Raw genomic sequence first — 14,017 nt, forward strand, 5'->3', positions numbered from 1 at the left:
CTATGTTACTTTCTCCCCACCCCCACCCTCCTCTCACTTATCTCTCCACCCTTCAGGCTCTCTGCCTGTATTCCTGATGAAGGGCTTTTTCCCAAAACATCGATTTTACTGCTCCTCAGATGCTGCCTGAACTGCTGTGCTCTTCCAGCATCACTAATCAGAATCTGGTTTGCATAATCTTACCCTGATTACAGTTTATAATTTTTTGGATGCAATTCAGCCCTCATGCTGTGAACCTATAACTTAAATAAAACATTTTAATTCTGAGATTCAGACTCATCCATAGGAATGGCTTAGGGTATTTGCGCTTACAAATGTTAAGATGATAGAGGCGTACTGTACCTTTAAAGAGAGTTGAAGGACTTAGCAAGCACACAGTGTGCTGCAGAATTTACAATAACAATGTAACATTTGGTCCAGCAGGTAGCAATACCTGAGTTACAATGAGACAAAAACAAATTCAAATCTGGCCAGTTTAAATTATGCCCCAAGATACTAAACTCCAATCAAGTTTGAATTTGGTATTTTGACAATATTAAAACCAATGAAATGATCTGATGCTTTGAGAAAAATTGAACAATTGGGGAAGAATTGCCAAGCCACCAACATATGCAGACTGCCACAGAATAGCTATCTCTACCAATGACCTGTGAAACAGAAACCCTAAGAAGTAGTGAAGACGACAGAAAAAGATACAAAGAAAAGATTCGACAGCTAGTTGGTTTTGAACTTTGAATTCTTTGGGAAACCTTAATGGTGGGGGTGGAGGAAGTGTTTAATCAGACCAGTATTATAAAAAGGGAAAGTAAAAAATAGAAAGGAGTTATAAACAGTTGTTAGTTAATTATTCTCTGTTACACTTTTAAAAAAAGTTGTTAATTTTTACTTTAAATAGTGACCTTTGAAATAGTTGTTGGCCTCTCGAATTTGAACACATTACAGCATGGGTTAAGTCATTTCTATGTTGCTAGTTTAAATTAGCAATGGGGGTGGGGGGCTTACCCCGTGTCGTAACACAAAAAACAAACTTCACCTACTACATTCAAAGTTTGTTCATCGCATTCTACTCAATAAGTTACATAGAGTAGAAACTAAAGCAGATTGGTTGAATTGAACATTCTGTTCAAGTCAAACAGCCCATGTTGGTAGCTATGTTTGAAATAAGTAGTAGTCCTGTTCCCATATGTTTGTGCTGCTCTCAAATGCTTTCATTTCTTTTCCCTTCAAATCAAAAAAGTTTCCCAACCTTGGTCCTAAATCTCAAACTTAAATCTTGTTTACGTCTCATTGACCTCCCTTGTAGTACTATCTACCCCATCACCAATTTTCATCATTTGAGTTACCTCTATTACATCATGCAAAATTGATTTAGCTCAAACAAAAAAAATTCTTTCATTTGCAAATGCACCAAAAAGGTGCAAATGAAAATAAACAAACAAAGCCATTTGCAGTGCAGGTATACAGAATTGTTTTTACGGAAAACAGGAACAAAGCGCTCAAATTCTTAAAATAGCAATTCCACAGAACCAGTTTGTGATCTCCAACATGAATAGCAAAAACATTCAAATGAACTCACCTCAGTTCATTGAGACTTTGTAGCTTTAAAAAAAAAGGGACACACTGGCACATCAGGCTAACAACAATTTTTCATATAACGATCTCTAGGCTGACTTGAAGGCTTCCGTGGCTTCTTCACCCCATTGGTTTGATATATATTGATGCTGGCAGATTTGATCATTTATTGTCACAATTCACCAGGGTACTGCATTGGAAATCAGTGCACTATTCCCAGAGTCATCACAAATGTCAGAATTTAATTAAATCACCAAATTGACAATTTTACCCAATTGTCTAATTCATGTTAAAAGAATATGCAAACTAGATAGAGTCATAGAGATGTACAGCACGGGAACAGACCCTTCAGTCCAACTCGTCCATGCTGACCAGATATCCCAACCCAATCTAGTCCTGGCCCATATCCCTCAGCACCTGGCCCATATCCCTCCAAATCCTTCCTATTCATATACCCATCCAGTTGCCTCTTAAATGTTGCAATTGTACTAGCCTCCACCACTTCCTCTGGCACCTCATTCCATACATGCTCCACCCTCTGCGTGAAAAGGTTGCCCCTTCGGTTGCCCCTTTTATATCTTTCCCCTCTCGCCCTAAACCTAAGCCCTCTAGTTCTGGACTCCCCCATCCCAGGGAAGAGACTTTTGTCTATTTATCTTATCCATGTCCCTCATGATTTTATAAACCTCTATAAAGGTCACTCCTCCGTTTCTGACGCTCCAGGGAAAACAGCCCCAGCCTGTTCAGCCTCTCCCCATAGCTCAATCCTCCAAGCCTGGCAACATCCTTGCCTTACCAAATACACTTACATCCTGTCCCTCAGGACTCCCTCCAACAACTTGCCCACCACCGACATCAGGCTTACTGGTCTATAGTTCCTTGGCTTGTCCTTACCACCCTTCTTAAATAGTGGCACCATATCAGCCAACCTCCATTCTTTGGGCACCTCACCTGTGACTATCGATGATACAAATATCTCAGCAAGGGGCCCTGCAATGACTTCCCTACATTCCCACAGGGTTCTAGGGTACACCTGATCAGGTCCTGGGGATATGTCCACTTTTATGCCTTTCAAGACATCCAGCACTTTCTCCTCTGTAATATGTCATTTTTCAAGATGTCACCATCTATTTCCCCGCATTCTATATCTTCAATGTCCTTTTTCACAGTAAACACTGAACCAAAATACGTGTTTAGTATCTCCCCCATCTCCTGCAGTTCCACACAAAGGCCATCTTGCTGATCTTGGAGGGGCCCTATTCTCTCCCTAGTTACCCTTTTGTTAAAACTCCCTATCATAACCACCCTATTATTCTTACAGATAACCAAGATGTCCTTATAAATCTGTTTCTCAATTTCCCTCTGACTATTACGGGGTCTATAATACAATTCCAACAAGGTGATCATCCCTTTCTTATTTCTCAGTTCCACCCAAATACCTTGCCTGGATGTATTTCTGGGAATATCCTCCCTCATTACAGCTGTGATGCTATCCCTTATCAAAAATGCCACTCTCCCTCCTCTCTTGCCTCCCTTTCTGTCCTTCCTGTAGCATTTGTATCCTGGAACATTAAGCTGCCAGTCCTGTCCATTCATGAGCCACGTTTCTGTAATTGCTATGAAATCCCAGTCCCATGTTCCTAACCACACCCCGAGTTCATCTGCCTTCCCTGTTAGGCCTCTTGCATTGAAATAAATGCAGTTTAATTTATCAGTCCTACCTTTTTCTCTGCTTTGTCCCTGCCTGCCCTGACTGTTTGACTTGCTTCTTTTCTCAACTGTAGCAGTCTGAGATTGATCTCTTTCCTCACTATCTCCCTGGGTTCCACCCCCGCACCTTAATAGTCTAAATCCTCTTGAGCAGCTCTAGCAAATCTCCCTGCCAGTATATTAGTCCCCTTCCAATTCAGGTGCAATCCGTCCTTGTACAGGTCACTTCTACCCCAGAAGAGATTCCAAAGATCCAAAATGTGAATCCGTCTCCCATACACCAGCTCCTCAGCCATGCATTCATCTGCTTTATCCTCCTATTCCTGCCATCACTAGTTCCCAGCTCCGGAAATAATCCAGATACCACTGTGCTCGAGGATCTCCTTTTTGAATTCCTGCCTAACTCTCTGTATTCTCCCTTTAGAATCCCATTCTTTTGCCTTCCTATGTCATTAGTTCTAATGTGTACAATGACCTCCTGCTGGGCCCTCTCCCCTTGAGAACTTTCTGCACCCTCTGAGACATTCTTGATCCTGGCACCAGGGAAGCAACACAACATTCTGATTTTTCACTGCTGACCACAGAAATGTCTATCTGTGCCTCGGACTAGAGAGCACCCTAACACAATTGACCTCTTGGAACCCAACGTAACCCTCATTGTATTACAGCCAGTCTTGATACTAGAAACTTGGCTGTTCTTGCTACATTCCCCTAGAATACATCACCCCCTACGTTTTCAAAAACAGCATACTTATAGAGTCAGAGAGATGTACAACATGGAAACAGACCCTTCGGTCCAACCCGTCCATCCCAACCCAATCTAGTCCCACCTGTCAGGACCCGGCCCATATCCCTCCAAACTCTATCTATTCATATACCCAGCCAAATGCCTCTTAAATGTTGCAATTGTACCAGCTCCACCACTTCCTCTGGCAGCTCATTCCACACACGTACCACCCTCTGTGTGAAAATGCTGCCCCGTAGGTCTCTTTTATATCTTTCCCCTCTCACCCTAAATCTATGCCCTCTAATTCTGGTATCCCTGACCCCAGGGAAAAGACTTTGCCTATTTACCATATCCATGCCCCACATGATTTTGTAAACCTCTATAAGATCACCTCTCAGCCTTCGAAGCTCGAGGGAAAACAGCTCCAGCCTGTTAAGCCTCTCCCTATAGCTCAAATCCTCCAACCCTGGCAACATCCTTGTAAATCTTTTCTGAACCCTTTCAAGTTTCACAACATCTTTCCGATAGGAAGGAGACCAGAATCGCACGCAATATTCCAATAGTGGCCTAACTAATGTCCTGTACAGCCGCAACATGACCTCCCAACTCCTGAACTCAATACTCTGACCAATACTTGTTTGAAATGGGGATAGCCACAGAAGACTCCTGCACCACCTGCCTATCTCGCTTACCTTTCCTGGAGTTCACTCATCTATGTGACTGTATCTGCAACTTTTCTCCCTTCCAATAACTGCCATCCAACATATCTGCTTGCACTTGTAAATTCCTCATTGCCTCTGTCTCTCCACCCAATCCATTTGATCTGATAGGATTTGCGATCAACACCATTTATTGCACATATAATCCTCAGTAACAGGTAAGCTCTCCCTGAATTCCCACATCTGACAAAAAGAGCACGTCACTCTACTAAAGGCCATTTTTGCTCCTTTCAATCTACAGACCCAGAAAATAGCATCGTCTTATTCCTCTACAAAACACTGCTCCTGGCTAACTTAATACTTATGGCTTGTATTTTTAAGTTTAATCAAGAGACATATCACTGTAAAACATAAAATCAAGAAAGAACTCACTCTACTCACTACTACAGACTTACTGAAAGGCCACACTTAAAAAATATTCATTTATCTGTTTCAGTGCTGTGACCTCTCCCAAACAGGTTCCTCCAAGATTAGTTGTGGATTTCACTGTTAAATTTTCCCAGATACATCCAATGTCCCGCAATACATGAATTCAAACTGCAAAGGCAGTAACTGTACAGGTTCACTGCTGTGTCACGGAGCAATGTGGGTTTACAATAAACTATATTCCTGTTAATAAACTGTTTTCTTTTTAAACAAATGGCAAGAAAGGAAATTGGATTGCTCATCTATAACTCTACCACTTTCCAAAAAATTTCATACACATACAAACAGACAAAGAGACAAGGTACACATTGTGGGTGGAAAGGGGGTACAAAAAAGGGTCAGAGAAGCACAATTCTGGTACCAGTCCAGAACACAGACATCAGTCAGTTATTTTCTTTCGTTTTTCTTCTGACTCATTCTAATTATTTGCTAATGATGCCTGGTTGTGGATACACCAATTCTCAGTCTTCCATTCACTGTTAAAGATTCACCCTTTCGGTGCCTTGGAGGGTGAATCAGAGGCTTTGCAGAGAGAAATAAACATACAAAGAAAAGGCGAGGGCGACAGTAGTTAGGTACTAGGGATTTTTACTGCCACACAGAAGGGAGCGAGGATAGATGATTTCTCTTTGCAAGCTGGGTGTTTCTGCTGTAATGTCCACACTCAAGGCTGTAGCCATCTGCCCAGGTATCAATCAAGTGGCTGTTACTGTTGAACTCTCCTGAGCCCACAACAACTGATCCTGATTTAAAAGGCAATCAATAAACTGTCTCTGGACAAAATTACACTAAACACAACTAGCGATGCCATTCTACCTGGAATAGCATCCAATTGCTTAAGTAAGGTAACATTGTCAATAAAACTCAAAGTATTCCAGCAAGCTATTTTTACAAAGTAAGTATCCAGCAAGTATCTTCTTACACAGCTTCTTTGATTTAAAATAATATTTTCTCAATTTTTAGTTCAGCCCAAAAAAAGGGTCCTCACGTTATATCATTAATAAGTTCCAGAATATGAAAAGCCATTTTGGCCTGGTGGTATTATCACTGGACTGGTAATCTAGAGATTCAGGTAATGCTCTGAGGACATGGGTTTGAATCCCACCACAACAGATAGTGGAATGTGAATTATATGAAAAACATCTGGAATTAAGAATTGAATGATGACCACGAAGCCACTGATGATTATCAGAAAAACCCTTCTGGTTCACTAATATCTTTTAGGGAAGGAAAAGATGGTGCCATTCTTACTTGGTCTGACCCACATGTGACTCCTGACCCATAACAATGTGGTTGTTCCCAATTGTTCTGTGGGCAATTAGGAATGACCAATGAATGCTGGCCTAGCCAGAGACACCCACATCCCCATGAATGAATAAAAAATGACATAGTAGGACAGCCTCTATAAGGACATCTGCTTCTGTGATTGCAAAGTCACTCAATGCAGACTGTTATGCATTTGTAGGAAGTAGAACCTGCTTGACCTTAACTGCCCCAAGAATGTGGTGCTGAGCCAACTTCTTGAAATGCTGCAATAGGAGGTTCTTTTGCACTGGTTTGGTCCAAATGAATGGCTTCCTGTGATTTTGTAAAGGAATTAAGAATCAAATCACATTTCTATTTGATATAGAGTCATAGAGACGTACAGCATGGAAACAGACCCTTCGGTCCAACCCGTCCATGCCAACCAGATATCCCAACCAAATCTAGTCTCACCTGCCAGCACACGGCCCATATCCCTCCAAACCCTTCCTATTCATATCCTCCACCACTTCCTCTGGCAGCCCATTCCATACATGTACCACTCTCTGTGCGAAAAGGTTGCCCCTTATGTCTCTTTTATATCTTTCCCCTCTCACCATAAACCTATGCCCTCTAGTTCTGGACTGCCCGACCCCAGGGAAAAGACTTTGCCTATTTACCCTATCCTTGCCCATCATAATTTTGTAAACCTCTATAAGGTCATCCCTCAGCCTCAGACGCTCCAAGGAAAACAGCTCCAGCCTGTTCAGCCTCTCCCTATAGCTCAAATCCTCCAACCCTGGCAACATCCTTGTAAATTTTTTCTGAACCCTTTCAAGTTTCACAACATCTTTCCGATATGAAGGAGACCAGAATTGCATGCAATATTCCAACAGTAGCCTAATCAATCGATTTCATTCCCTAAGATGGACATTATTGAATCAAATGGATGTTTTCAACCAGATATTTTCATGGCTACCATTACTGAAACTAGTTTTAAATTCCAGATTTATTTAATGAAATTTTAAGTTCCCCAGCTGTCAAAGTGGGATTAGAACATCCGATGTAGGTACAGAAACAGGTCATTGGTCTTTTATGCCTAGTCTGCCATTCAACAAGATCATGGATAGTCTTCACCTCAATACCACCTTTGTACACAATGGTCATTTCCCTTAATATTAAAAATCTATCAACTTTGTCCTGAATACACTCAATGGCTGAGCATCAACACCCCTTGGAATCGACTCTAGACATTTACAGCCACTTGAGAAAAATGGATGATTAAAAATCTATTGTCCCATGTTCTAGATTTCCAGTCCAGGGAGAAATACTTCCGCATCTGATTTTTGCTATTGCTCCCCTTATTCTGTCAGCTAAATAGTGCCTTCCCAGGGATGAGTTGAGAGAATTCTGATTTTGAAAGCTGGACTTTCCAAGTATTCAGTATCAGGCAGGTGCTTGACTTGACTGTGGTACACTTCTCCCATCTTGTGCTCCAGTCCCTGATTTGTAAGGAGGATTTTTCAGGCAATGACTAGGATGTTCTAAATTTCTTTCTTCTGTGATATCTCAGTCATTTTTGATTTTAATTGCTGTGCCTATTTACAGGCAAGTGGCTTGTTTGGCAACTTCAGAGAGCACCAAGAGGCAGAGGTAAACCATACATTGGTGATAGGATGCTTCCTTTTATGAAGGACAATGAACCAGTGAGGTTTTGACAAAACTTCCTGCTATTTTTCTTCCTGCTTGCTCACAATTTACTGAACTTATTGACCATTTGACAAATATAATAAATACTCAACAATAAATACAATAGTTGACTTTTGAATCTTCAAATAGAGTCATACAGCACAGAAACAGACCGTTCAGTCCAACTCATCCATGCCAACCAAGTTTCCCCAAACTAAATTTGTCTTGCTTGCCTGCATTTTGCCCATATCCCACCAAACCTTTCCTATTTATGTATCTATCCAAATGTCTTTTCAATGTAAGTACAGAAATAACATTTATCACTTCCTCTGACAGTTCATTCCACATACAAGTCACCAGAGTGGAAAATGTTGCCCTTCAGGTCCCTTTTAAATCTTCCTCCTCACAACTTAAAAATATGCCTCCTAGTTTTGAATGCCCCAATCATAGGGAAAAGACCTTTGCTATTCACCTAATCAATGCCCCTTATGATTTTATAAGCCTCTATAACGTCACCCTTCTGCCTCCTAAGCTCTAGGGGAAATAGTCCCAGCCTATCTAATCTCTCCATAAAACTCAAATCTTCCAGTCCCAACAACATCTTGCTAAATCTTTCTGAACCCTCTCCAATTTAATAATATCCTTCTTATAGCAGGGCTACCGGAACTGGACACAGTACTCCAAAAGTGGCCTCACCAACATGGCGACCCAACTCCTATACTCAATGATCTGAGCAATGAAAGCAAGTGTGCTAAATGCCTTCTTAACCACCCTGTCTACCTGTGACACAACTTTCAAAGAACTATGTGCGTGAACCCCCTAGATCTCTCTGGTCGACAACACTACCCAGGGCTGTAACATTAACTGTTATAATCCTGCCCTTGTTTGTTTTAGCAAAATGCAATACCTCACATTTATCCAAATTAAAACATCATCTGCCACTCCTCAGCCTATTGGCCCAACTGATCAAAATTGCTTTGTAATCCTATATAACCTTCTTCACTGTAGACTATATCACCAATTTTGGTGTCAGCCGCAAACTTACTAACCATGCTTCCTAAATTCTCATTGAAACCATTTATACAAGATATTACTTTAGCTTGTTTTCCGAAGAACTAATCATCAACATCATTCTTTACATATACATCTGGTGATGAAAATTTCCAAATTAAGCACCAGACCAGAATTGGACAATATTTATTAGTACATTACTCTTTAGATCTTGGGGCAATAAGTGCAGATTTAAAGAGCATAAATATATTTCCACTTTTATTGACCAGACTACTTATCAACAAAACCAGGAAACTTCTACATATGAAGATGCCTAGTGTCTGATCAAACTTCCCTCATCCACATGCTTGGTCACCTCCTCGAAGAATTCAATAAGAATTTAAAGAGCATAAATATGTTTCCACTTTTATTGACCAGACTACTTATCAACAAAACCAGGAAACTTCTACATATGAAGATGCCTAGTGTCTGATCAAACTTGATTAATAGTCATGTAATTGTTTTTATGGTTAATTTGCAAGTTACATGGATAGGGAAAAACATTTGGTAAAGTGAGTGAGAAAAGAAAAGTGTACATTATACATTGTAAACTGAGTACCCTGAAGCGCATAAAAAGAAGCTGAATCATAAAATCTTTTCAAGAACAATAGTGTGGTTGCTACTATTACTATCATGAGTTCATACTTCAGGCTTTTGATTTGTAGCACAATAATATAACCTTTCCTGCTCATGTTCTTGAGTGTGACCTTTTTAAGTACAGAACAAACATGAAATAGCACAATCTTTGTCCCATTTGAAATTATCAAAAGTTATGATGCACAAATCAAAGTACAAAAATTGATGTACTGTAACTTTTGTTTCAAATTTGTAGTAGCAAACTTATGTCTCATATGTTTAAAGAAACCAGAATAAAATGTGCTTATGTTAACTAAAAATATTGAATGAAAACATTACTCTACTTCTTTTGTGAAAATAATCAAACTGCAGGAAGTTACATTGTAGTTCTTTCTATACTGAGCTCACATCATAAAATTAGTTTAATATGCTTGCTGTTAACCTATGATCTCTGATGTTATAGATTTTAGGTTTATATCATAGTACATGCATTAATCATTTGTTCTCATTAACCTGTCCAAAGTAATTCAAGACAACCATATCTTTAAAGATTCAGTAATTGTTATTACTGGTCAATAGACTGCATGGAATAATTCAGATTATATGAGACACAATTTCAGATTCACCAAAAGTTTTTCCTAACTAAAGTAATAGAAACGATATCCTACACAAAAGTGCTCAATAAATATTAGAATAATCCCGCGCAATGGACCATCTCACATGCACAATATAAAGAAAGAATGGATTATTACTGATACTGATATTTGGGTGTAAAACCTACATTATCCCAAGTTTGATCTTTACAACTTTTATTTTGTAGTTGTTATTGTTTTTAAAAAGTGGAGCTAAAGAACAAATTTCTTACTGAATAACACTTATGGAAGTACAGTTCAAATGAATTCAGACAGACCTATTTAAATTCCATTAAAAGAAGGAACTACAAAAAAATGAATTATATATAACTGGAAACATTTCACCTTGAATTGCATCACCAATGGTTTAAAATAATAAATATGTAATGTCATCTACAGATATTTACATTTCACATAGTTGTAACCTACAGAGTTTTTGATTTGATTTACATGTATTGAGGTACAATGAAATCTTTTGTTTTGCATGCAGTACAAGCAGAGCATACTATACAAAGATCATAGGTCTGAAAGAACAGAGCAAGGAATACAAAGTTATGGCTGTAAAGAAGGTGCACAAAAATCAAGATTAATATTAAATTTGAAATTGGAGAGGTCCATTCAGAAGTCTAACAACAGCAAGGAAGAAGCTGGCAGCTAGAAGTGCAGTTTGAGTCAATGGATGGAAGGTTAGCTTGTGTGATGGACTGGGTTGTGTTCAAAACTCCATAGTTTCTTAGGGTCCTGGACAGAGCAGTTGCTATACCAAGCCTTGATGCATCCAGCTAGAATGCTTTTGATGGTGCATCTGTAAAAATTGGAGAGTGTCTTTACGGAAACTCCAAACTTCCTTAGTGAATAGTCCAGAACAGATTGTTTGTGATCAGTACTCTTAGGAACTTGTCACTATTGACCATCTTCACCTCAGCTCCATTGATATAGATAAGGACATGCCCTCCTCCTTGCTTCCTGAAGTCAATGATCAGCTGTTTAGTTTTGCTGACATTGAGGGAGAGATTGTTATCTTTACAACATACCACCAAGCAAGCTATCTCTTTCCTGTATTCTGACTAGTCATTGTTTGAAAGCCAGCCTCTAATAATGATGTTGTCAGCAAACTTGATGATGTTCGGATGAAATTTGGCCACAAAGTCATGAGCGTACAGGGAATCCAGTAATGGACTGATAAAACAGCCTTGTGGGGTGCCAGTGTTGAAGATTGCCATGTAGGAGATGCAGTTGCTTATCCTCACAGATTGCAGTCTGTGAGTCAGGAAGTCGACAATCCAGCTGCACAGAGCAGAGCAAAGACTTAGGTCTCAGAGTTTGGAGATTAGTTTGTTTAGGATTATAGTATTGAAGGTGGAGCTGTAGTCATTAGGCTGAAGCTGGACATCAGTAGTCTTATTGCCCAGATATTCCAGAGATGAGTGTATGGCAGATATCATTTCCCTAGGTTGGGAGATTTCAAAACTAGGGGACGTATGTTTAAGGTGAGGGAGTAAGATTTAAAATAAAAGACAGGAGGGGCAACAGAGAGTGGTTCATGTATGGAACAAACTTCCAGAGGAGGTGGTGGATGCAGAAACAGTTACAATGCTTAAAAGACATTTGGACATATGCATGAATGGGAAACATTTGGATGAATGTGGACCAAACACAGGCAGGTGGGACTGGCTTAGTTTGGGATTATGGTCAGCATGGACTAGTTGGACTAACTGGTCTGTTTCCATGGTGCGTGACTAGGGTTTAAACTTACACATATTTTCAAATGTCTGTTGAATGAAGCTTGAATATTTTTAGTATAGTGAGTAGTGCATTTAAGATTGTTACAAATTGTACAAAGAATGGTTATTCCATGTTTAGGCACAGTGTGCATCACTGATGTTATTTAATATTTACTATTACAGTCATTGCAATTGTAACAGAAACTCAAAATATTTACAACAGTTGGAGCTTATGTACATTTACTTAGATAACTTATATGCAAAGTAATTGGTGATCAGCCAATCGCTGTTTCCTTATTTTATTTCCTTATCACCTTTGTCAAGTGATATTTTTAATTTTAATACAAGATGGAAATACGTTTCCGCTACATTCATAAGTTTCCTTTCACAATTCTTTAAATATTTCAGATCTTGATAGAAAAAAAAAGTACAGCGACAGAATCCAATATAACTATATGGTTTAATTCGCTGACGTTTTATATGCAAGCACTAAACCAATAAAAATACTTGCCGTTAAAGAATGTTGGCAATCTTCCTAAAGCTCTGCTGATTTTTTTTGGGGGGAATCATAAAGCATAAATCGTTCTGACAAGCACTTACATGATTTGTTTGGAGTCCTTTCGTTGTAGTCTGCTGTCATCTGACTCTGGAATGCATTGCAATACACCTGCTGCCAAAAGAACGATTGGCAAAGATCCTTTTTTTCCCCTCTCCCTCTCTCATTGGTGTTCGCAACAACGTAAACAGAGATTCTTTTTTTTTCAGCTTACTACTAAATTGTGCAACAAACGAGTTACGAGACTCGTCGATCCACACAAACTCTGTTGTTTACAGACTGAATCGGCCGGCTGACAGGTCAATACAGGAACAGCAGGTTAAACGTCAAAGAATGTATTTTAAAAAGCAAACACTACAAGGATTCAGTACAATCCCAATAATGACTTAATAAATATAAGTTTTAACTTAAAATATTTTACTCCGCAAAGCAAATTCATTCGAACTTAGAGGAAAGGTCGCTCAACATTTTGTTAAGCGTATGGAGTTTTAAATCGCAAAGGACACAATATATTTTCTAAAACTCTTACCACTTGTCAGTTCATGTTTTATAGTACAGCTCCCTTCCCCGGAGATGTCCCCCATGCTGAGCATAAACCTGTCTAAATTCAATGTTAAAACACGAGTTCGTCAAAGAAACAAAGAAATAAGAAGAAAACTGCACTAAACAACCGGCGACTACCGTCTGCCCATTCTCTCTTTTCCCGAAAGCAGCTATCTTTCTACACTGTTTATCTGTTGCATCCTGGGACTTGTAGTTTCCCCTCGACGGTCCCTGTGTTTTGGTCCCTGGGGAACCGCTAGCCTTGGCACTATGTCTCCCAAGAAGCTTTGCACAAAGAACGCATGCTCAGATGTGGCGGCTCTAAAGCCCCACCCCCATCTTCCCGGATCGAGCTTATTCTCTCATTTTCCTAACAGGAAGAGTCCAATAAATTTCGGGGGGGGATTATAAAACACTAGTTGTAAGCTAATTAATTTATTTTTATAAATTGAAAATGAAAATGAGGTATATAACTAATATATTTCTCTGCTTTCATAAAACCCCCTGCGACCAGTTCTAACTCTCTGATTCACATTACCAAATCGGAATGTCAACATCTGGTGCGAGTAAACTGTCACCGCGCGAGCGAGTCTTATAAAAAGAGCTCGAGCGGGAATCGCAAGATGGTCCCTTTGGTGCAGTGATCAAAAGAACCGCAGTTTCAGGAATCTCAGTACGAGTTTAACCAACACAAATACCGCCACATTTCTGATTGAAAAATAGAACTCTAGCTGTATTTCTATTATTTATTGTTTTTGATTCACCGCATGACAAGAATTTGCCAATGACAGTGATCCGCCTGATTTGGCAATAATTCAGAAAAATCGTGCATTTAAATCTTGACATCATCC

At 39.5% G+C, this 14,017-nt stretch overlaps 1 protein-coding gene across 3 annotated transcripts in view; it reads right to left on the minus strand.

The window, feature by feature from the left end:
* LOC122552879 (ribosomal protein S6 kinase alpha-5-like) overlaps positions 1-13,441 on the minus strand; it is a 121,359-nt gene extending 107,918 nt beyond the window's left edge. The window contains exons 1-2 of one of the 3 annotated variants that reach the window (XM_043695997.1): positions 13,153-13,441; positions 12,668-12,734 (exon numbers count right to left, since the gene is read on the minus strand). In XM_043695997.1, coding sequence (XP_043551932.1) covers positions 12,668-12,707 — 40 coding nt within the window. In that variant the 5' untranslated portion in view covers positions 12,708-12,734; positions 13,153-13,441. Of the gene's footprint in view, positions 1-12,667; positions 12,916-13,152 lie in introns of all 3 variants that reach the window. The other 2 variants (XM_043695995.1, XM_043695994.1) reach the window with 2 other exon arrangements.
* Positions 13,442-14,017: the final 576 nt, after the last annotated feature.

Source organism: Chiloscyllium plagiosum, chromosome 9 (genome assembly GCF_004010195.1).
Source record: "Chiloscyllium plagiosum isolate BGI_BamShark_2017 chromosome 9, ASM401019v2, whole genome shotgun sequence".
In the NCBI taxonomy this organism is placed as follows: domain Eukaryota; kingdom Metazoa; phylum Chordata; class Chondrichthyes; order Orectolobiformes; family Hemiscylliidae; genus Chiloscyllium; species Chiloscyllium plagiosum.